Below are 23,471 nucleotides of genomic sequence, written 5' to 3' on the forward strand. Positions count from 1 at the left end.
GTTCATTGACTGAAGACAAAAACACATTCTGATTTTGTTTTGGTCGTAAAAGGGCTCCATGAAGAATACACCCCTGTCATTTCTGTCCTGTTGATGTCTTAATGCTGGTATTTCAGTTTGAGGGACACTAATGGAACACATTTATATGAAATATTTTATCTGTTTTTTTTTTTTGTCCCATCTTTTTTTAAAAGCATATACAATCCTACTTGCATATACTGAGTGGTTCTTCTGTGTATATAGGGAGTGTTAGTGGTGTTTGAGCAGTACTTCCCTGCTAACTTCAGTCTGCATCTAATTAAAGAAAAGATCAAAGTTCTGAACAAGGTGCAAGAGCCGGTTGAGAAAGAGTTGGTTCTCTCTGTCCCAGCTCAGTACCATGATAGAAGTTTTTACAAAAGGTTCTGCTGAATAAGGAAAACTGGATGCATGGAGATAGTAAGAGAGAGATAGTAAGAGTGGAACTCTAATGAAATCGGATTCCTCTGGTACCAATTCTCTGACTCAGCACCTATCCCAAGTATTCAACTTCTATTTGTTTTGTTTCAAGTTTCTTTTGCACAAACAGGAGAATATCAGAGACTTTATGTTACTTATGAATTTATATATTAGTTTTCAAATGTAGCTTTCTAAATGGAAAGCACATGTGGTGGCTGCTCTTTATTTAAATTTGAGTAAAATAAACTACCTTTTCAAAGTCATCCAATGGAAAATTCCCTGCAGGTTAGTTTGTTGGGTTTTTTTTGTCAGCAAGTAAAGCCAAGTGTTCTTTTCTTGTATAGACATTTGTTTTAAGAGTCAAAAAATATTTTTTCCCTTAAATATGCAGTAGATATTTCTCAAATTTTGTGTTTTATAAATACATAAATATATATATATATATCTGTGCAAATATACATATAGAAATAGCTGATGATCTGTTGCTAATTCTTGAATGCTTTTTTCTTTTGAAGGACTGTACACTTTAAATATTGCACTAGTGTCCCTTCTGTTTACGCCTACTCCAAAAAAGCTCACTATTGTTGTTGGACTAAAGGATCTGAGCAAATACACTTCACTCTTATGAGCTCTTCTGGCTCATGGACGCCACTAGCAACCGTGGGTGTTTTAGGTCCCCAGTATCTTCCAGTTAGATGGTGGCATTCTTCACGTCCCCTTCAAGATGACTCCATAGTTGAAAAGTCGCTGAAGTCCTTAAAGGACAAAAACAAGAAGCTGGAAGAAGGAGGTCCTGTATATAGTCCAACAGAAGTGGAAGTTGTAAAAAAATCTATTGGGCAGAGGATTGTGGATGAACTGAAGCACTATTACCATGGGTTTCGATTGCTGTGGATTGACACAAAAATAGCTGCGAGGATGCTCTGGAGAATCCTGCACGGAAACACTTTGTCTCGTCGGGAACGGAGACAGGTACTGAGTAAAGACCAATTTCCTTTGGGTGTCTTTGGTGATTGCTCTGTTTTGTTAGAACTGAGTTAGTTCTTTCTGTTGTCTTTGTTCCTAGAATTAAAATTCCTCAGTGTGTTTCCTTCCTCCTCACTATGTGGACACTAAAATGTTTGGGTATTACCCCAAAACTTTTTTGCTGTGTTCCCCATTATTGAAGACAAATTTGTTATTTTCTTGTTGGAACAGCAGAGGATTCTTCTGTTTTGTAATGTGGGCAGGAATTGTGGTTTGTTCTCAAGCTCCCAGCCATGTGCCATATATGGCTATTTTCTCTGCTTTTTTACTGTAGCTGGAAAAAAAATAGTGGGAAAACACTGCTAGTAAAGATTGTATCTGTGCCAGTTCTGTTCCTGTTTGTAGCTTCATGGGATTCTTTTGAACAGGATGAAATCTACAGGCTGAAATGCATGATTGATAATGTACTATCTCTATTATAAAATATATATATATCTAAAATAATTTCAGCCCAGATATATTTCCTTTATTTATGGCATGTTGCTTACATTTATGAAACTGTAAAAGTGCAACTGATAATTTTAAAGAAAAGGGAGATGAAATCTGGACTGCAAAATGTGACTGCTTTCAAATTTTGATAATATATATGTATTTAATTGGAAATTTCAGGTTTTGGATGAAATAAGCGTATTTAATTAGAATAGAAAGTTATATGGATATTTAAAAACATTAGATGCGAGTTCATATATGAAATGACTGCAAAATATTAAGCTGGTTAATTTCTTTTTTTGTAAAGAATGCATTGATATTCAACTTCATTGGCAAAATATCAAACATGCTGATTTGACAGTTCTCATTTTACTGTTTTTAAGGACAGGCTGTTTAAGCAGTTTATAGAGATTAAAAATTCAAGTCCGTCTTCCTGCCTTTATAAAAAAAAGCATTTCAGCTGTTGCTGGAAAGATGTTCTAGAAGAAAAGCTGGAGAGCAGAAGGTGTGTGTGCTTTGGGGCAGGAGTGCACAGTGCTGCCTGTGGGCACAGCGTGGCTCTCTGCAGTTTGTACACCTGCACACACAGTGTGCTGGGTTCACATCCCTGCCCTCAAAACTTCTGGGAAATGATCAAAAAGACGAGTATCTGCTCATTGTTTTTATCATTTCCTGATAAAAGTTTGTCACATTTGAACAATTTGATTTGTAGTTAAAACCCATCACACCTTAAATGCAGTGTGCAAAAGTTCTTCCTAAATTCGCAAGGTTAGACAAGTAGCAAAAATCGTTCCAAGCACGTGTAGCAGTTTCTGTCCGTGGGTGGGTGTGGTTTCCTCTCGGACTGCGCTGCTTGATGGTCTCAGCATCCTCATGCTCCTTTAGTTTTGCCATCTTCCTTGGCTGGTACAAGAGAATGCTTGGCAGCTGATCCAGCTGAGACGTTGCTCAGCAATAAATAAAACAGTCTGTGCTGACGTGAGAGGGGATTATGTAGTACCAGAAGGAGTAACTGAGGATAGGGGAAGGTGAGGACTGCAGGACTTCTTGAAGTAGCAGTTCTGGCTTGTGCTGGCTTATTGAGAGCTTGGAAAGCCAAGCGAGACAAATTAATTCATGGTTTAAAACAGAATCGGAAATTCTCTGAGGGAAGATTGGAACCATTGATTTTCCTCCCTCTTTCATGTTTACTGAGCCATACTTCTGAGAAATTATATAAACAGCAATAATATTCCATCAATAGATGGATTTATTAATTTGATTACCCTTTGATTTTGTTATCTAGTGATAATAGAGCTGTCTTCTTAATGTTTACGTAGTGATCTGGCATTTGGCCTTCCTGGATTTGTTTTTTTGTGCGAATGTTCACTTTCGATATTAATTCTCTTTTTAAATGAAATGAGCATTTATTTGTCTGCAGATATAAATTAGTGTTTACACTGGTGTAGCCTGTCTCTTATCTAATGAGGTACATACATGTTTATATGCATGCAAATCCAGTGTAGGAAATGTAGAGAAAATAGTTTTAATAACTATAGTAATGTTAGTTTCTCAGTCTAGGATTTGTGTTTTCTGTATTTGGAGGAAGAGGATGTCCTGTCTCTGGAGTTGAGGGCATGGTAGGCTCAGAACCTGAGGTCACTGAAAAGCAAACCAGCCTGCAGATGAACAAAACCCTTTTAGGGCTTTTTTAAACCATTTTTCAAGTTTGTTTCAACACTGCTCATTTTTTTCATGTGTTCAACCTTAAATTGTAGTATATTGACTGATTTAAAGTAGTCTTAACATTTTGGTGCTGAATTACCTCCTGAACTTCAAAAAACATAAAATAAAAATTGAAGTATATACTGCTTTAAAAGTATTAAGCTGCACATGAGCTGACAGTCCTAGAGAAATCTTATCTTCATGCAGACTGACAAATGAGTTATTTCTGCCTGCCCTTTCCTTCCTCTTTGGAGGCAATAATGGAAAGATATTCAAGTAATCTAACCACATGAACAAGCAATTGCAGCATGGCTAATGCAAAGGGACCTATTGCTTATGTAAACTAAAAATCAATTCCAATATTCTGCTTGTACAATTGCTGGCAGGGTTTGGATTCAGCATGGTCACATACCTACACTTAGGAGAGAAGAAGTAAAGGAAGTAGGGAAGAAGTAAAACATGATACTGACTTTTAAAAAACTAACTGCTCTAGTGCTGGCTCCTGCAGCAGGGTGGTTCAGGATATGGCAGTGAGGTGGCAAACACAATGGAGTTTGTGGCAAGTCCTCCAGCTTTACAAACTCTTCCCTGCAGAGGAGGGAAGAGTGGAATACACGAGCTGTGGCAGCACATACAGAGTAGTCACAAGGTTCTTGTGCTGTACTGCCAAATACTGTGTGTGTAATCGTACACCATTGTATTAGGTTCCTGCATAAAAGCTGTTTTCCTTGAGTTAGCCGAGGGTGCAGTTCCATGATTTGTGAAAGCCGATCCAGGACAGAGCTGCTGTGAAAAGCTTGGTGCTTAAATCAAGTTTTCCCGCCCCACCCCCGCTTGGTTTGTACTGACACTTTTTCCCTTGTCCGTGTATGTATTTGTGTATTTATTATCCAGTTTTAGCTGGAACAGTGGTGTGACTGCCAGTGCACCTTCATGGCTTTTTATACCTTGTCTCAGGTTAGCATTAGGTTGGCTTAATCTGGTGGTAAAACTGCTTCCTTGGATATGGATTTTGTAGAAATATTTGCATGCACTGTCTGAGACTAGAGACTGGGGAAAAATAGGAACTCTGTACTCTATAGAAATTTTGAGGTGGGTTGTTTTTGTTTTGTTTTTTTTCTTTAGGGAAAATGCACTTTTCTGAGTTTTAAAATTTTCTTCCAAACTTTTACTTTTTTTTTTTTTTTTAAACTCCATGGTAGTCATTTGCCTTCTGTTGTTGGAATGAATGGAAAAATCCTTGAGCCTGTGAACAATGGACCAAAGCATCCCTTCTGGGAAACTGAATTTTTTATATACAAAGAAAAATGCCAAACTTTGAATCTGTAGAGTGTGTGCATTTCACATACAGTAGTGCTTAGGATTTTGGCTGGTTTTATGGTAAAAAAATTATGATTGAAGTTTTACAGGTTTTGTATTCTAGTAAATCAGTCCTCAAGACATAGGATCTGTGTCAGCTGTTGTTGCTGGTCCCCTTGATTGCCATGGACTGTGGGGAGGGGCTGGAGTGGGGAGCATGGTTTACTTTTTAATAGCGTTTATGTTGCCAGTTTTTGCCACTCACAGCTGTGTTTATCAAATTTTGATGTGGAATGACAGTGCTGTGGCAGTAGAGTACCAGCGTACCTCTGACTTAGGAACTGGTGGGATTCACGACAACCAGTTTTTTCCTTTGTAAAACAAGGTAGAATCAAGCAAGATCTTCACTCTCCAATATAAACCGAGTTATTAAGCTTTCAACAATTACTGAAATATTTGATAATAGACTGTACAGCCTAATGTATATATTTGTGAGTGTACAGAAATCACAAGGACAGCATTTATTTCATGCAGTTCAAGATTCAGTAATGAACACTGCCTGCTTCAGAGGATTACTGCTCGGAAAAGCAGTGGTTTTAAAAAAAAAAACCTACCAAGCTGGGCTCATTACCCTGGATTTAAATGTACATTACAATTGTTATAAGGCAGAGGGGGAGGGAGCTTTCATTTTATTCTTGATTACTTAGTCCATAGTAGCTCATGCATGTAAGAAGTGGTGGAGCACAAATAAAGATGCATAAAAGAAGTTAAGCAGCTTTAATGACAACAAATGACCACCTCCTGTTTTCAGGTGCTTTTAAGAGGTTTAAATGAGATACTTGTTCAATAATCCTATTGAGACACAGTGAGGCTTTTGAAATACTTTCTATAGTGTTGAAAACTGGTGAAACTCCAGCACTCTCTAGTATATAGCAACTTGAAAAAAACATGAAAAACTGACTTTGTTACATCCTTTTATTGTGTTATTTTAAAATTCCTTAATAGCAAATATATATATGTGTTTGAGCCTAAGTGATAGTTAGATGATCAAATCAAGTATTTTTAAAATATGTATTTAAATTTTAGCTTATCAGTATTTTTTTCTCTTCCAGTTTCTTCGAATATGTGCAGATCTTTTCCGCCTGGTCCCTTTCTTGGTTTTTCTTGTTGTCCCATTTATGGAATTTTTACTTCCAGTAGCTCTCAAGTTGTTCCCTAATATGCTTCCCTCTACATTTGAGACAAAGTCTAAAAAGGTAAGCAGGTCTGAATTTATAATCCAGTGATATTTTTTAAAAAGTTAGAAATTTCTTGGTAAAGCAATTAGAGAAAGTCTAAAAACGTTGGATTTTTCGATAAGAATTGGGGTAATGTTTTTATTCTTCTTTATCTTATTTTGAAGATGTTGCTTTTTAACATATAATAATGAACTAGTGCTATCCTGGTTTTTATATGTGCAGGCACCAAGCTATCAGGGTTGAAAGCCTCTCTTGTCTTTTCTGCTATTCTCATTTCCATTTTCTATGACTCCTACAAAGAAGAAATAAAGCTATTTTATTTTTCTGGTTGTATCAAAATAGACATTGTAATATTTGTAGTCTTAAACCTTGATATAAAGTTTTCCATATGTATACTTAATATTTTAAATAGCTTCTTACACTTTTTTTGTTTAAACTTTATTTCTTTTAGTTCGGTTTTCTCAGAATTGTAAGAGCTTTGTAAAAACCCACCAAAAGAGCCCCTCAAGTTTTCACTTTCAGAGCACATAGTGAGCTCTTCAGCTTGTTCAGTGTGATTTGGGGATCTTTGGGAAGAGTGAATGCCCCCTTGGAATGTGTGTATTATAGCAGAAATCCAGAATTACTGCTCATAACTTGTCTGAGGGCAGAAGTGGTATTTAGTCCATGTGTTTCTGGCAGGAACTTTTAAAAACAAATATTTTTTTAACAGGAGGAAAGATTGAAGAAAGAATTGAGAGTAAAGCTTGAATTGGCTAAATTCCTTCAAGACACCATTGAGGAGATGGCCTTAAAAAATAAAGCAGCCAAGGGAAATGTTACAAAAGATTTTTCAACATTCTTTCAAAAGGTAAAAAATTTTGAAAATGTATTTCCTCTTCCTAGAAAAAATAAGTGTTTATTTTTTGTCTGTAGTAATCATCACGTAGTTTTATTTTGTTGGACTTGAAGAAACAGGATGTAGTAGTTTTTTTAGGATAAATTTCTTTTTTGTCAGTGTGATGAAATTTTCCTATTATTAACTTTGGTGTTCTAGCTGGTGTTTTTACTCTGTAATTCTAAAAGCACTATATTTCTGTTCATTTGCTTCTTGTTCACTTGTTAATAAGTTAACTCTAACATGAAACATGGTGTGCTCAGTGGTTACTCATGTAGGTTTTTACCTCTTTTTTTTAACATGGGATATGAAAACTCGGAGAGGACTTCTTTCCTAATTAACTGATTGAAACTTAGTGGGGGAAAAGTAAATTTTTTGGTCAAATTTAATTCTGCTTGTAAAAACAGTTTTTAAGTGCAGAGTTGCTATATTGACTAGAATGTGGTATAACCTGAGGTTTAGCTAGAATGTAGTTGCTGTGCTTGGTGCAAAATTTTTCTAAGTTTGGTTGGTGACAACCAAAGGTTGATTGCTGACAGAGAGACTTAGGTGTCAGACATCTGCCTCTTACATTAATGACCTTTAGGTTTCACAGCATTTCCTTTCACCAAACTGTAGATGAGAGTAAAGTACTCCCTGGAGAGATGAAAAATGCCTTAAGTCTTCTCAGGACAGTATTTATGTCTGATTTCTCTTAATTGTCGGGCTGTTGAATAAGAGGTGGAGCCAACAGCATCACCAGGTGCTTTGAAAGAAAGGCAGTGGTCCCCTCCTTTGGAGAGAGTGTGTATTTGCACAGAAAAAGGCACATAAGCCCAGGGGTTTCAGATATGAACTTTACAAGCCCTGTCAGGTAGCTTAAGGTTTTCCTGCATGTCAGAGATAAGATTAAAATGTGGGGTGCTAAGATGATGTTGATAGTGCCACGTAGATCACCTCACATAATCATAGTGGCAAATTTTGCCAGTCAGTAACTTCTTGCAAAGTCTGTGTACTTTGAAGCCTCTATGCAGTCATCTGTTTCTGTTCATTTGAATGTGCAGAACATTGTAAGTGGTTAGTTACAGCAGTTAGTGGCTGAGGCACTGCCCTGCAGGCTCTGGGAACTTGCCACTGCCATGCTTCATGTTCGGAACATTTCATTTTCTTCTGAAAGAGCTGCTACTGAGAATTTACATTTAGCCGTTAATTTCCATGGAAATAAATGATGTTTCACTCTGCCTTTGCTGGAGGAAGTTCCAAGTTCCTCTGATGACTAAAAAAGAAGTTTCAAGCCTGCATGTCATATGTGTGGGTGTGCTTTTTACAGCTTTATATTTCTCATTTGTGCCATAGAGACAAACTTCATTGATCTCATTTCACTGTACCGGATAATAAATGTCAGAGCAAGAAGCAGCTTGAATGTTTCCCACCTTTTTGCTATTCTTTTACAGCAGCTTCTGTAAAGATTCTGTACAGAAGCTGATTTGATGCTGCCAGAACCATTGATTACAGGCTTAACATGTCTGCTGCATAATTCCAGAATTTGTCTCTTGCTTTGTAGCTGGTCATGTACTAGAAAGCTTCAGTTTGGACTTTCATTAAACACATGCTTGACTCTGCCAAAATTCATATTTAAACAAGGGAGAAAATACTTCCTGAGTTTTTGAGGTGCTTTTTTGGCTCCTGTGGTGAAGGCACTGGCAAAGTGGAACAACAAGGCGTTTGACCTTTCTTTCTTCAAGATGGTTTCTCTGCTGCAAAAGTATCCTGGAGGTTAATGGGCTCAGGGCCATTGTGTCTCCTGATTTTTACCTTTTCCTGTACTCAGTTCACTAAAATATTTGAGTTTGCAGGTAAAACAGGTAGGCATGCTAAATCAGGCAGTACAGGTAATGTTAGGATTTCAAACTGTACTTGATGTCACCTAGTTTTATGTTTTCTTTACAGGATTTTAAAAAAAGTAGAGGTATCAAAAAAAGTGGTTTTTTTTTTAATATCTATGATTAGACTGAAGTTGTTAAGGGACTGGGAGTACTTAATTGTACGTTCTGTAAATTTTTGATGCAGTGATGTCATTAGTCAGCTTTTGGTGCCATACTTAAAATAGGAAAATCAACATCTATACAGGTGATAATACTTTACTGTGACCTGATGAGACATGGGAATTTTTCTCCTACTTCTTTGAACTGTTATTTTGGTTTCCAGTAATTGGATTTAATGACTGGGAATTCATGGGCAACACATCACTGAAAAACTTAACTTTGCACTTGTACAAGCAGTTACATAGAACCTGCCATCACAAGGATGCAGAGTCCTTTCCCAAACAGTGCTTTATACTTTGGAATTACTTCAAGTACAAAAACATTTGCACTGAGGTTCTGCAGAACATTTAGAAATTGAAAGCAAAAGAGTATTGTAATAGATGTGGTCATGGAGAGAAGTAGGTAGTTAAGTGTCCTAATCTGTATTTCATGGGGACACCAATGTTGCAAAATTTTTGCCGTTGGGTGAACTTCTTACTTTATCTTCCTATCTTTATCTTCCATGTTTCTGTGTTTAGTAATTACAGTACCAGAACAAATAACTGCCAGCGTGACTCCTGTAGGAACTATTTACTAACACAAAGGTGTATATATGTATTTCTTGAGGTATCTCATGGCAGTGCAATTCAGCTAGACCTGCTTACTCCTTAGTGCATCTAATTTTTATTTTGTTACTTTGATCTTAAGTTGTTGGAAATTGTCAGCACCATCAATTCTCTTGCCTAAGTAAGTTGTTTGTTTTTTTAAAAACTCCTTTAATTTTTCCTTATGTGATGATTCTTATCCCAACATTGTTGCAAAGTGCTTGACAAACAAGGAGAGTGCTTTTTTTCAAAATAATGCCCCACCATAACATTTGCTTTGAAAAGCTTTGTGTCTGTTTGGTTTTTTTCTACAGATCAGGGAAACTGGTGAAAGACCCAGTAATGAGGAGATCTTAAGGTTCTCTAAATTATTTGAAGATGAGTTGACGCTGGACAATCTGACCAGGCCTCAGCTGGTGGCACTTTGTAAATTGTTGGAACTTCAGTCAATTGGGACAAATAACTTTCTCCGCTTCCAGCTGACAATGAGGTTGAGGAGCATAAAAGCAGATGACAAAGTAAGTCATTCTGAATAGACACTGGTTAATAATTTTGACACATAACAGAAATGTGTGTGTGTGTATATATACATTTGTTTTTCTAGGCATTTTCCATTTTTGTTTTGTCTTGTTTTTGAGAACTTTGAACAAAAAGGCTTGAAGAGCCTAAAATCTGAAGTGTCCTTATTTGTTAAGAAAAAACTGACCTTTTTTAAATCTACCATTAATTGAAATTAAAATAATTATATCATAAAGAAAAACATTTCTATGAAGTTATAATTTGTAAGGGAGATGACAGAAATATCAGCTTGGAGGTTGGCTGGCTGTGGGAGCGGCTGAGGCTGTTTGGTGTTACCGCAGCAGCCTCTAGTGGCTGTTGTAACACGTGGCTGTGCAGTGCAAGTGGTGCCTCTGTTTTGAGCTCTAACACGGTCAAATTTCCTTTCCATTGTGCAGATGATTGCTGAAGAGGGAGTTGATACCCTGACTGTTAAAGAGCTCCAGGCAGCTTGTCGTGCCCGAGGGATGAGAGCTCTTGGTGTGACAGAGGAGCGTCTCAAGGAACAGCTTAAACAGGTATGGTTTTGCAAGGCTGAATACGCAGACCTAATTCCAGTTGTTAGCTCTGATGCTCTGATTTTTGTCCTGATTCTGAGAAGTCATTTTGATTCTGTTCTCACTAAAGGCTTGGTTAGAACAGTTTTTCTTCTTAATAAGCTTTTGTCACATGTACTTTGTAAGTATGTACTAGCTATGAGTTGCTGCCTTTTGACCATGACGTTTTGATGATGCAGATAGATACTTAAATTTAACATATCTGAAATATGTTAGCAATTTTTAAAATTTGTCTTGTTAGTTATTATCTTGCTCTAAGGAAATTTTCACCAGGTAGATCAGTTGTCTCTTGGTGTTGTCTGGTTTAGAGGAAGGTCTGTTGGAACATTTCTAGAGGAGGCCACAGTTGATTAGAGGGGCCTGGAGCATCTCTGTTATGAAGATGGGCTGAGACAGTTGGGGTTGTTCAGCCTGGAAAAGAGAAGGCTCCAGGGACACCTTATAGCACCTTCAGTACCTAAAGGGGGCTTACAGGAAAGCTGGAGAGGAACTTTTCACAAAGATATGTAGTGATAGGACAAGGGGGAATGGCCTTAAGGTGAAGGAGGGGTTTAGGTATAGATTAAATATTAGGAAGAAATTATTTTCTGTGAGGGTGGTGGGACTGGCACAGGTTCCCCAGAGGTGGGGACTCCCCACCCCTGGAGGTGTGGAAGGCCAGGCTGAGTGGAGCTCTGAGTAACAGTTTAGTGTAAGGTATCCCTGCCTGTGGCAGGGGATTGGAACTAGATGGATGATCTTGAACCCAACCCAAATAGTTCTGTGATTTTAAGATGCATATGAAACAAACCACTTGTTCAAATATCCATTCCATACTTCTTGAAATACTTTTTCAAACAGAATACATCTGCCTATATTTCGTTGCAATGGCTGTAATTCTTAGCTGGTTATAGTCTGTAGTTCCTGTCCTAAGATATTGACTGGTAAGTACTGGTAAAAAAATTGTACTTACTTTTGCTTGATTTTATCTGTAAAAAAGAATAAAATATCTTGAAATTGAAGACTTGTTTTTTTGTATTGCACTTACAGTGGTTAGATCTGCACCTGAACCAGGAAATTCCTACTTCGTTGCTTATTTTATCCAGAGCCATGTATCTTCCAGATACCCTTTCTCCAGCTGATCAGCTCAAAACAACCCTTCAGACACTACCAGACAGTGCTGTAAGTATTGATGGATATAGTGGGTAATTAACTTTCAGTGTCATGACTGAAAATCCATTCAGACAAGTAGATGTTCTCAGTTCCTTGCTATTCCTTGAAGAACTAAATCATAGATAGGTTTATTTGAGTCACCTTCAAACGCAGAAGTTGTGTTGTACATGGAGAGGTATGAGGATAAAGCAAATACAGGGCAGTATTGGATTACATGACAGCAGACAGTAATAGCATAAGAAGATTTAGAATATACCTTTCACTTATAAAAAAACAATGAATGCTTTGGGCCATATAAAGACATTAATACTTGAAAATACATGATGTTATGTAGGGAGAGAAATTGTCAGAGTAGATTGTTGGTAGTCTTGAGAGGAAAAGAATGAAGAACATGTATGATTTCAGGGTGAAAAGTTCATGTTTCCACCAAAACCCCTGAAAACTTTCCCAAGAGAGTCATCTTTTTCTGAGAAATGCAGAAGTGGGGTAACATTTAGGGGCTTTGACTTTATTCACTAGCAATCTAGTGAGTATCTCAATCAGGATATCTAAACTTAAATTATGCAGCCATATCTCTATGTATATATACACACTTCTTTTAGACTACTTTTGTTATTTTTAGGCCAAAGAGGCTCAAGTGAAAGTGGCGGAAGTTGAAGGTGAAAAAGTAGATAACAAAGTACGGCTGGAAGCAACACTTCAGGAAGAGGAAGCCATCAGAAAAGAAAATGAGGAAAAGAAAATGTCTGAAGCTGCAGAGAAAGCCAAAGAAACCCTTGAAGTTGCAGCCATGGTAAGTTCTGCTGACAACTATTGAGAAGTAAATGTCAAGTGATGTGAAAACTAGCGTGTTACGAGTTATTGCCTCTGCTCTGTTATTGTCTCCAAGAAACTGGACTTTAAATCCATGTATGGAAGATGTAGGAGAATGTTTAAACTTACTGCAACACAGGAGTTTTATATAAAATGTTTAGTCTCAGTCTTACTTATCTTTGATTTCTCTTCCTTCTTAATTAATGCAGTAAGAGAAGACTTCTTTTTCTGTAGTGAAGGTAGTGGTTTTGTTTAATTTTATTTTTCTTTATTTTCTGCACCCCATATTTTAAATGTTCTTACCTTTGGCTCATTATATTTTTCATTAACTTGATAATGTTGTGGTATAATATTTGACTATAAGAGCTGCTAGCCTGCTTTTTTAGTGAATTAAGCCTCAGGAGCTCACAGAAGTAGTTCTTTAAATACAAGTATGTTAATGTAAAACCACTCAATACATTGCAGTTTTTTAACCTTTTCTCATAAAAATGTGTATGTCTACTTCAGCAACTATTTCTATTTTGACAAGTCATTCTTTACTGATTCTAATACAGCTAATGTTTTGGATTTTAAATTAAACCTAATGAGGTGTTTTAAATTTAGAAAGCGGTGGAACCAGCAGCAGATCTTGAAGCAACTGTTCTGCAAGCTAAAAAAAGCCAGGTGGTGATGGATACTGAACCAGAACTGGCACGGGCAGGTGCAGCAGTGCACTCAGAGGCACTGATAGATACAGCACCAGTGCTGGAAGGCATTAAGGTAATCTGGATAACCACACGTTTTCATACTTTTGAATGTAAAGATTCAGAGCATTTATGTGAGAACCATGATAAATTGCTTGTCTGCCCCTTAACTTTTAAACTTCTCATCATATTCTCTCAGTTAAAAACAACTATTTAGTGGATTGAAAATTCACCAATGCAGAAGCTGAAGTCAGCACAAAACGTCTCAGAGCATCTCCTTTATCTATCTGCATTTTTGAAATTAATATGCCTGTTTTGGGGGGCCCTTGCACTGTCTGTAGATAGAATGGGCCTGTGCATATTTTATTCCCAGCTTTTCAAGAGAGAAGTGTACTTCACAAACTATGGATGTTCATCCTCACTCTCACATATATAACTTTTCTACAGCCCAACTTTCCAAACTAACATTTTTTTGGTGTAATTTATCTTTTTCCTTATATTGTTTCTCAGTTGTTTTAATTGCCTAACCCAAGAATGAAGTTAAACATTCTTAAATGAGATGATCAGTTATGGAATTTCAAACTCACATAATCAATCACATTAACTGAACTTACTACTGGCACACTTCAAAAAACTATTTACTATAGCAAATCAACTCCCTTACTATTTAAAATCTTTGCATTAGCCTCAAAATCACTATGTGATAATAGTGATTCCAAACATGTAAAAAGAATCTTGAGTTTCTCTTTTCTGCTAGAAGACTGAAAATCTTGCAGTAAGATCACAAATATGCCTTTCACTAATTTGTGTATATTTTCTGTACAGGGTGAGGAAATCACCAAAGAGGAGATTGATGTGCTGAGTGACGCTTGCAACAAGCTACAGGAACAGAAAAAATCACTAACAAAGGAAAAGGAGGAGCTTGAGGAATTGAAGGATGATATCCAGGAGTATAATGAGGTGAAGAATGGGGCACAGAATTTCGTTTTCTGTTCATGTTTATTTTTAGCAGAAATGATCCACAAATTTAAAGATTACCTTTCTTGGTCATCTGTTAGTCTGAAGTTGGAAGCTGAGTGAATGAACTTTGTATGTGACATTGCAGAGCCTCATTTGTGTAACATGTTCAAAGCCTAACTGTTATCACTGGAGCAGTTCTTAGCATATGAGATTCCTGCTGCTGCTCTTGTTCCAGAGTGACTGAGGTAACAGGAGCTGACTGCCTGCTGCATGCTGCAGTTCTTTCTTAGCAAGTGGAGATGTCACTATTACTGACACTGATTACTGAAACTTCCAAGATAAGTAAAATGAACCTTATCCAGTCTTATGAAAGGTGTGGAAAACAACATTTAAGGGGTGTACAAAAAAGGCAGCAGTGTTAGAATTCATTGTTCTAATTCCATCTGGCTTTGTAAGTCTCTACACTTGTATTTCATCTATAAATGGCTCCTGTCTTGAAATGCTGGTTGAGGTCAATAGTCTCTGTTGTTGTGAATTCACACCAGCAAAAGCTTTTCTCTTTCTTGACCATTTCTTTTAGGATTTGCAAGAGATAAAGGAGCTTTCTAAAACTGGTGAGAAAGAGGCAGTGGAAGAGTCAAAGGCAAGCAAGCGACTGACAAAGAGAGTGAACAGAATGATTGGTCAGATAGACAAAATTATTGTGGAATTAGAAACAAGTCAAAAGACAGCAGATGCAAAGCTGGATGGTGAAGATACTCCTGCTGGGTAAGTGACCTGGGAGCACTGGATGTGTCTCTGGCTGTTCACCTTCACTCTTGCTTTTGTCTGATGTGTGGTTAGAAAAGAATTGGTGAATAACTTGTTGTTTAGACTATTGAGATAATTGATTTAAAAAAATGAAGTTAACAAAATTGTGCTGCAGATTTTCTCTCTTCTAAGGCTAAATATGTTTGAACTGATGAAGGAAAAAAGGATGTATAATTCCCCAGGTTGTGAGGGTGTTCTGAAAGTCAGTGTTTAGAGTCTTACCATGCCTCTAACAGGATTACAGGTGAAATCGTCCCCTTAGTCATGCTCCTCACACAGTAATTTTGCTCAGTGCCATTGACTGAAAAGGTGCACAACAGTGTGTGAGCATGTCCATATTGTTATTTAGTAAAAAAGGTCTCAGGAAAGAAATTGCAAGGGTTTGTAGTGTCTGGTGCCAGATGGGGAAATGTGTCTAATGGAAGTGAGGAGATCATTTTATATGCTCCCTTTCCAAAAGATTTACTTAATTTCATTTTTTTAACACACAGATTTTCCAAGAAAGATTTTTCCTGATAGTTTCATTAAAAAATACATTTATCAATGCTTATCCAGGCCTTAATATTATTGGAGAGTCTTTCAGGCAATGTTATGTTAAATGGTCATATACTGCTTGTTACACACACTGAAATACCTGGAAACTGTGACACAGACTCTCATGGTTTGTGATCATGAATGCTGTATTAATCTGGTTTATGCTTGCACCATTTTGTGTGATTTATTAAGAGAGTATCCCAGCTCCCAAAGAGCATAACTAAACAGAAATAGGGATTCTGCTTTTGCTGCTTCTGAGCTCTGTGTTTTCCAGTCCCCAGGGCAAACAGTCATTTGTTGCAGATTTTGAGCAATGGCATTGAGGCAGCCATATGAATGGTGCTACAGAGAAGTTGTTGATCAAAACCATCTGAATTTGTAAACTAACAATACAATTTAGAATTTGCTTATACTGAATGTAATTATACTTTGTAATGGATGGTTTTCTGGATAATTTTGTAGGTGATTGTGGATGACTGAAAATTATTAGTTTAAATATTGCTAAATTGTCAAAGGCTTGTCTTTTAACCTTCAGGATGGTGCAGTCATTATCAAGCCATGTCCAGGACATTTAGTGGTGGCTTGAGAAATGCTCCTTGCATAAAAGTCTGTCTGCATCCAGAGGAGCTGGGACTACACTGATAAAGCCCTTCTGTTTAGTATTTATTGGCTTCACTGTGTCCTGCATTTCAGCTGGATCTCTTCTGGAAGATGTTTCTTCAAACAAGCAAAATACATAGGCAAGCAAGGGCTTTAGGTTGCAGCAGACAGACAGCTTGAACGTCATGAGATCAGTGTGCAGAAAGCAACATCTGAAGCCTGCTAGTCCTTCCTTCCTTAGAGTCTGGTCCTTGACGGGGAGCAAATGAAGCTGATTTAACAAAACAGCTCAACTGCTCAAGTGATTAGTTCTCAGCTTTTGTTTTCCTGTGACTCATTGATTTTCTGTCAGCCAGCCTCTAAATATAAAAGGATGCCAGAAACATGGTGCTGTATCTTTGGTAAATGGGGAGTGAGGGGACAAAGGGCATTAGATACACAGTCTGGGAAGCATAGAAAACTGTATTTCAAATGCTTCTGGGTACTTGTATTCTTTCAATAAAACATACAGAAACTGAAGCATGACATTTGATGGTAAGATAAAAATCTGCTTGCTGATCAGTAACTCCTTTTTGTATTTTTTGTATTCTGTTCAGGATTATAAATAAATAATTAATAATTTTACAAGCATCCTGCAGTGTAGTAACTTCCAGTACTGCCTTTTGCCAACTTTATTCCTTTGGAGTAACTGCTTGTCATGTAGAGTTTGTGCTTTCTCTTCAGGAAGAATCTCATCAGCATTGCTGAGCTAATTAATGCAATGAAACAAATTCAGAAGATTCCAGAGGAGAAGCTAACAAGGATTGCAGAGGCGCTAGATGAAAACAAGGATGGCCAAGTTGATATAGATAATGTTGTTAAGGTAAGTTTCTGGACTTCTTAAAGAAAGTAAGGCTAACTGTCCTTCAAACATGGAACCTGTTTGAGCATAAATTCTTAGTGCAGTCTTTTGCAAGAATCTGTACTTGATGCCAGTGAGGTTTTTGGTATGTATTGTAAATAGATCTTATAGAACAGCATCTTGAGAATCTATATGACTGTTTTTTGGGGAGGGTGGGGGTGGAAATCCATGTCCATTACATTACCTTTAAAGCTGTAGGTTTTCCTGGAGGTCTCTCCAAAGTTCTGTAAAATATAGTAATTTTGTTATTACGTACAAATGGGAGGGAGTAGAACTACTACTGGTAGCCAAAGTGTTGACATAACATCCATAGATATATTTCATATCAGTAGAAGATAGTAGCTTCTCTTGCCTACTTGTATGCTTTAGATGTTTCATTGAGATCTGTGTTTCCTGTGCTTGAAAGACAACAGACCATCAGTTGGTGGTCTTTAAGTCCACTGTAAATGAGTTGTTTTTGTTGCCTGATTTGTCCTGTTGTCTCATATTGCTGGACATTCTCAGATTTTCTATGCCTTTCACCTTCATTTTCTTCTTTCTTTTTTACTTGGCAAATTTAGATTTGTCCTGAAACTTACTTCCCACAGGTCATTCTGCTACTCGATACAGAAATAGCATTTAAACTACGGCCAGCTAGAAAATACAGTATCTGTCTTTTGAAACACATTTTTCCTTTCTACTGCCCCAGTGGTGATTATCTTCCCTCTTGCTCTAAACAGCCGTTGCACATTTAGCAACACAGATAAAATGTACTTGTAAATTCTGCATATACTGCAGAATAATTCTAGGAACTTGAGGAGATATGCCAAGAATACATTTGTACAAAAAGCTATTTAAAGGAAGTTGGAATCATTTACTAGATTATTTTTTTCATTTGCTATCTGAAAGGCCCACTCCCTCTACTTTCAAGTTTTTCTAAATTTATGTCTGTCTAGTACAGTAGGTCTTTTTAAATAAAATGAAAATAAAATTAAGCCTATAAATTACTGTCTTAAATACTTTTTCAACAGGTACTGAATCTCAGTTTTCCATTGAAACAGATAAAGTAAATGGATCTGTTTTATTAATGCTTTAAAGTGTCTTTGTGTGCTGCACACACAAAAGTCAAAAGTTCTAAGTCTTTTAGTTTACATTTTTGCTTTTTTGTAATACTCTGGATGTGTCTGAGGTACTGGTTGTGGTTTGAATTAGACTTCCGTGTAAGAAAAAAAAATGCTGTTTTCTTGAATATGAGAACTGAATACTTTTGTTGTCTTAACAAAATTTATTATGGGAAAACGCCTCCATCATGTAAAAACTAAATGCATTCTCAATTTAATTTTATGTTCATGTAGGTTGTAGAATTGATTGACAAAGAAGATATTGATATTGGCACCAGCCAGGTTGCTGAGATTATGTCACTGCTTCAAAAAGAAGAAAAACTGGAGGAAAAAGAGAAAGCAAAGGAAAAGCAAGATAAGGAAGCTGCAGAAGCAAAGAATTAAGCTTCAGAATCTGAAGCTAATCGCAGTTGTAATCAAAATCTTGTATATCTTTCTGTGTCTAATGGCTATATATTACTTGAGCTTTGTGATTATGGGAAGTGTTTTGAGCTGATTCTGGTAATAAATCTTAGACATGTTTTCTGACATATGGAATGAAATTTCCGTTCGTCAAAGAAGTGATTTAGTGTCATTCCATACTGATGAAAACAGAATATGCTTCTTTAGCAGTGCTCCTGCCCACAAAAACATGTATTTGCACTCATTGTTGTGGTACAGTGATCCATTAAACTTGGAATTTTGCTGTATAAATTAAGTGTATCTATCATGGAGAAATGTTTCCCATTTATTTTCTTCCATTGTTACACGGGGCCCAACCTTGCTCTGCTTCTACCTTTTGGCTTTTTCAGAATTTAATACAAGCTTTCTGTTCCATCACAATATTACACATTTTCTAATCTGCTAGTGTATATTCCATGGCTTTAGTAGTAGCTGTATAGATTTAAGGGGTTTTAGGCTAAATATCACTAAGCTGTTGCCTCACTGACAGAGAATGTGGCATTCTGATCACTTCTATGAATTCATGGTTATTACTATTTTCTGTTGAAGGGAAAAATCAGATTTATTTTTCCCTAGAATGGAAACTTGGCATGAAGTTTGCTACTTATGGGTGCCTTAAATTTCATAGGACTAGAGAGTAGAGTATGTTGCTTCTACTCAAAACTCCATGAATTATTAAAGCGTTGGAATCACAGGAGCCTTTAAAATAGTTTCAAAACACAATCTGTCACATGGTAAAGTAAGTTAAAGTGTTTGTCTGAATAGCAGAATGAGAATAATCAAAAGGGGAAAATGTCAGTTGTGATCTTTTTGCATATATTTTAAAAAATGTAGCTATCTTTGTGTGCTTGTTTTTCATTGGATAATTACTTACACCGTAACTAGTTCTCTTACCTCTCAATTTTCATCTCAGGTATAAAGTCATTAACCAAGTATAGTCAGAGTACATAAATGTGTTCATCTCATGGCTTTGCTTACTGTGCAGTCAACAAGTCATTTCTGGTATTGCCAGTGCTTTGATTACATTATTGGTTTTCTAATTGCTTATAGTCAATATCTTTGTATGTGTGACTACATACTGGCAGTAGGTCAAAGTTTTCTCATATTTCTTCTTAGGAGTAAATTTTAAAGTTTTAAAATACCAACTCTGGGATGTTCCATAATTCATGGTACCCTAAATTTTACATTTCTCTTAAAATTTATTATAAAACACATGTAGTGCAGCTTGAACCAGCAGGGTTGAGGTTTGGGGTTTTTATTCAGTTTTTATTTTACACCCAGTATTATAAAATGTACAACCATTCTTGATTTTGTGTACATTATAGAGAGCACATCTGACGATGGCACTGTACATGGTGATATTGAGGTGGGCAGTTAGTACTTAATGCTTTTAGTCATATTTTTGTAGAAAATATCAACTCCCAAGCATATTTCAGCATAATTTCATGTGCAGTATTTATCTAGATTGGCTAAATTATTTGTACAAACTTATTTGAAGTTAGTGGAACAAAAGTTTTGACAGTCTCATGGCTTGCATGATATGGACCATTGTATTTAGTTGTTTCCAAAGCAATATGTACAGTGAGATGTACAGTTCTAGAAAAAGTCAGTGTGTAATTCAACTATTGAGTTCATATTCTGTACAGTTTGCAAAGAAAGCTGATTACAGCAAGATCCTCCTGAGAATTACTGTAATTGTATCTGAAGTGTGGAATTGCTGTGGTGAAGCTGAAATTTCAAATCAGTAATATCTTTATGGTTCAGGTATCCCAAAACAAGGGGGCTGTTGTTTTCCTCATAAATCGAGATTACCTTGGAGATTTCAGCATGGAAGTCACTTTGTAGATTTTTGAAGATCCAACTTCAATAGGTGCTTTTTTTTTAGGCCAATGCTTGTGTTAGATGAAAATTCAAGAATAATACTGATATCAAAAAAATACTATCTAGAAACTAATTTTCCATTTTATAATTTACAGCTAGAATTTATGGGCTTTGAAGTACGCTAAATTTTTACAGTGGCATATTTTCAATTTTAAAACAATCTATAAGAATATTACTTGACATTCCTGAAACGTGGTAAAGATACTCTAAAATTGCCTGCTACCTTTCATGGAATATCAAAAACCTAAGAATTGTATTCACTTGAATGCATGCAGATTTAAACCAGGGAAGTAGCAGAAAAAGCTGTTTTCAGATATTTATTGATTAAAGTTTTACAGAGCTTTAACTGTCCTGAAGGTAAATTGGCTGATGCAGTATTTGGGAGTTTAAAACACTTTGCTGCTGTTCTGTGTTTACTGTTCACTTACATTTTCTGTGGATTAAATAAGAAGGGAGCCAAAAATAGCTGGTTTTTTTTTTTTTATGAAGAATACTGTAATTAAAGTAATTGTGATACATTTGGACTTGCATGAAATTTGGCATATTGTGAAATCTACAGATAACATGAAATTTATTTAAATGCCAGCTTTCTGCTGTGATCTAAAGCAATCACAGGACACGCACACCAACCATGGAGAGGACTTTCATGGGGAATACCTTCCTTCCATTGAAAGCAGGCCAAACCCATGACACCAGACTTGAACAACACATGTTCTGCAAGCTTTAAAATATTAGGAAGCCCTCGGTGATTCACTTTTACCGAGCTTTGAACCTCCCAAGCAGCTCTGTCCCAGTGATACAGGCAACTGCAGCAGAGCAGAATAACTCCAGATAATGTGCTTGGTTACATTTGGTGATGACCAAAAAACCAGAAGCTGTTTTGAAATTCAGAGAAAGGATGACTTCCAAGTGTACATTAACTGGACAGAACTTATTCCTGAGTGAATATTTAATCAGGAGATGTAAATATTTCTTTAAATAATTTAAAGGATATGTGAGATTTCAATGACTTTGTGACTTACACAGGCAAAGCCTCTGAGCTCAGACTTAGGTGATTGGTAAGACCATTGATGGGGTTGTTGCAGATTCAAATAAGATTTTGACTATAAACTATTCAGGGGGAAAATGTAAAAAACACAAAAAGCTTTTATAAAAATCCATTTAGCACAGGGAAGAGAAGTAGAGTAGGATGTGATTTATTTTCCCCCTTCAAAACAAGTGTGTTATAGGACCTATTTTATTGAAAAACTTGTTTCTGTTTCATCTTTGCCCAAAAGATGGTTTTCACAGAGATTTTCATCACTGACTACATGCTGTGAGATTCAATCTGCCTGCAGGTTAAGTGCCAGAAAGCTGGTTCAGATGGAGTTTGTCAGCAGGACTGCATGCAGGTAGAGAATAGTCTCTTGCCAGGATAGTACCTTACACTTATGTAGGCTTTGTCTGGGGGAAAAAGTTACATCTTTTATACAACTCCAAAATACTTCTTGCAACTTTATATCTGCATACATTGCTAATAATTTTAACTTTAGCTACTTCAGCATGTATTTAAATACTTTTAAATTGTTACTATCAAATAATTGGGTATACTTAATCAAAAGAATAATCCCATATTCTGTTATTCATACGTATTCCAAGTTTTGCTTTTCAGTTGATGAATTTCAGCCTATTATAAATTTAAGTTGAAAATCATTTGTCTGTGCTCTGAGCATACTGGTCCTGTGTTTGCCATAACTCAGTATAAAATTTTTATTTTAATTGGAGCTTGTGTCCTTTGTTTAGTTACAATAAAAGTATCATTTTGAAACCTAATCTCTCCATTATTTTTCTGTTGGTTTTGATAATTTAGTGTTAATTTATTGTTCTTCAGATGAGATGCCAGGCACAGGGCTGGATGCTGATGAGCTGTGTCCATGGAAGTAATCTCCTGTCTGTTTTAAAACAGAATTTGGGAACATGCAGATGCTGAATCTGCACTCTAGTGTAAAGTGTTTCAACAGGTGGCTGAAGCCAACCTTCTGCCTTGACATGTTTTTAAGATAATAAATAAGCAAGCTTGGGTTGTAAATTTTTTCCTTATTTTGCGTAAAGCCAAATAGCAAATAAAAAGGTTTAAATGTGGCGGAACTTGTTCCTTTTAAGCTTTTGCTTTAAGAATATCCTTGAATGACCTTTTAATTAGGATGAATAGAAGTGGTGGGCAGCAGTGGTCAAACTGACTAGCAGAGGAGTTGAGGTTTGAGTTTGTGAATTAAATGTGGACATTGGCGAGTGTCCTTGATCAATTTACTGAACTGCCAAAAAAGAGACTGACTTCTGGATCCATTGTTCTCTTTGCTGAGATATATTAGTTACTACACTCTTGAATGAATCTCTATTACATGTTTATAACAATTGTAATTGTTAAAAGCTAAGGGGAAAATGGGGACAGCTTGTAGATTGAGATAAGGCAGTTTACTAAGGCAGCAGCAAAAGTTTGTGCATGCACAAGCAAAGAGGAAAAAGAAAGATTTATTCTCTACTCCCCATCATCGAGCGATGTTCAGCCACTTCCTGGGAAGCAGGGCTTCAGCAGGTGTGGAGGTTGCTCTGGAAGGCAAACATTGTAAATAATGAATATACTTCCTCCCTCCTCCTTTCCTTGGCTTTATATCTGAGCTGACGTCATATGGTCTAGAATATACCTTTGGTAAGTTGTGTCCCCTCTCAGGATCTTGCCCACTCCCAGCCGTTGATGGGGGAATGTTGAGACAGCACTGATGCTGTGCCAGCCCTGCTCAGCAGCAGCCAAAACATGGGTGTGTTATCAACACCTTTGCAGCTCCCAGGGCAAAGCACAGCACTGTGGGGGCTGCTGTGGGG

At 36.7% G+C, this 23,471-nt stretch overlaps 1 protein-coding gene across 1 annotated transcript in view; it reads left to right on the forward strand.

The window, feature by feature from the left end:
• LETM1 (leucine zipper and EF-hand containing transmembrane protein 1) overlaps window positions 1–22,730 on the forward strand; it is a 28,976-nt gene extending 6,246 nt beyond the window's left edge. Inside the window, exons 3-14 of the mRNA XM_058838364.1 lie at window positions 954–1,410; window positions 6,009–6,152; window positions 6,847–6,984; window positions 9,934–10,137; window positions 10,576–10,695; window positions 11,764–11,895; window positions 12,509–12,679; window positions 13,303–13,458; window positions 14,208–14,342; window positions 14,923–15,110; window positions 17,010–17,148; window positions 18,522–22,730. Coding sequence (XP_058694347.1) covers window positions 954–1,410; window positions 6,009–6,152; window positions 6,847–6,984; window positions 9,934–10,137; window positions 10,576–10,695; window positions 11,764–11,895; window positions 12,509–12,679; window positions 13,303–13,458; window positions 14,208–14,342; window positions 14,923–15,110; window positions 17,010–17,148; window positions 18,522–18,671 — 2,134 coding nt within the window. The 3' untranslated portion in view covers window positions 18,672–22,730. The remainder of the gene's footprint in view (window positions 1–953; window positions 1,411–6,008; window positions 6,153–6,846; window positions 6,985–9,933; window positions 10,138–10,575; window positions 10,696–11,763; window positions 11,896–12,508; window positions 12,680–13,302; window positions 13,459–14,207; window positions 14,343–14,922; window positions 15,111–17,009; window positions 17,149–18,521) is intronic.
• The last annotated feature ends 741 nt before the right edge of the window (window positions 22,731–23,471 follow it).

This window comes from Poecile atricapillus, chromosome 4 (genome assembly GCF_030490865.1).
Source record: "Poecile atricapillus isolate bPoeAtr1 chromosome 4, bPoeAtr1.hap1, whole genome shotgun sequence".
NCBI classification, from domain to species: domain Eukaryota; kingdom Metazoa; phylum Chordata; class Aves; order Passeriformes; family Paridae; genus Poecile; species Poecile atricapillus.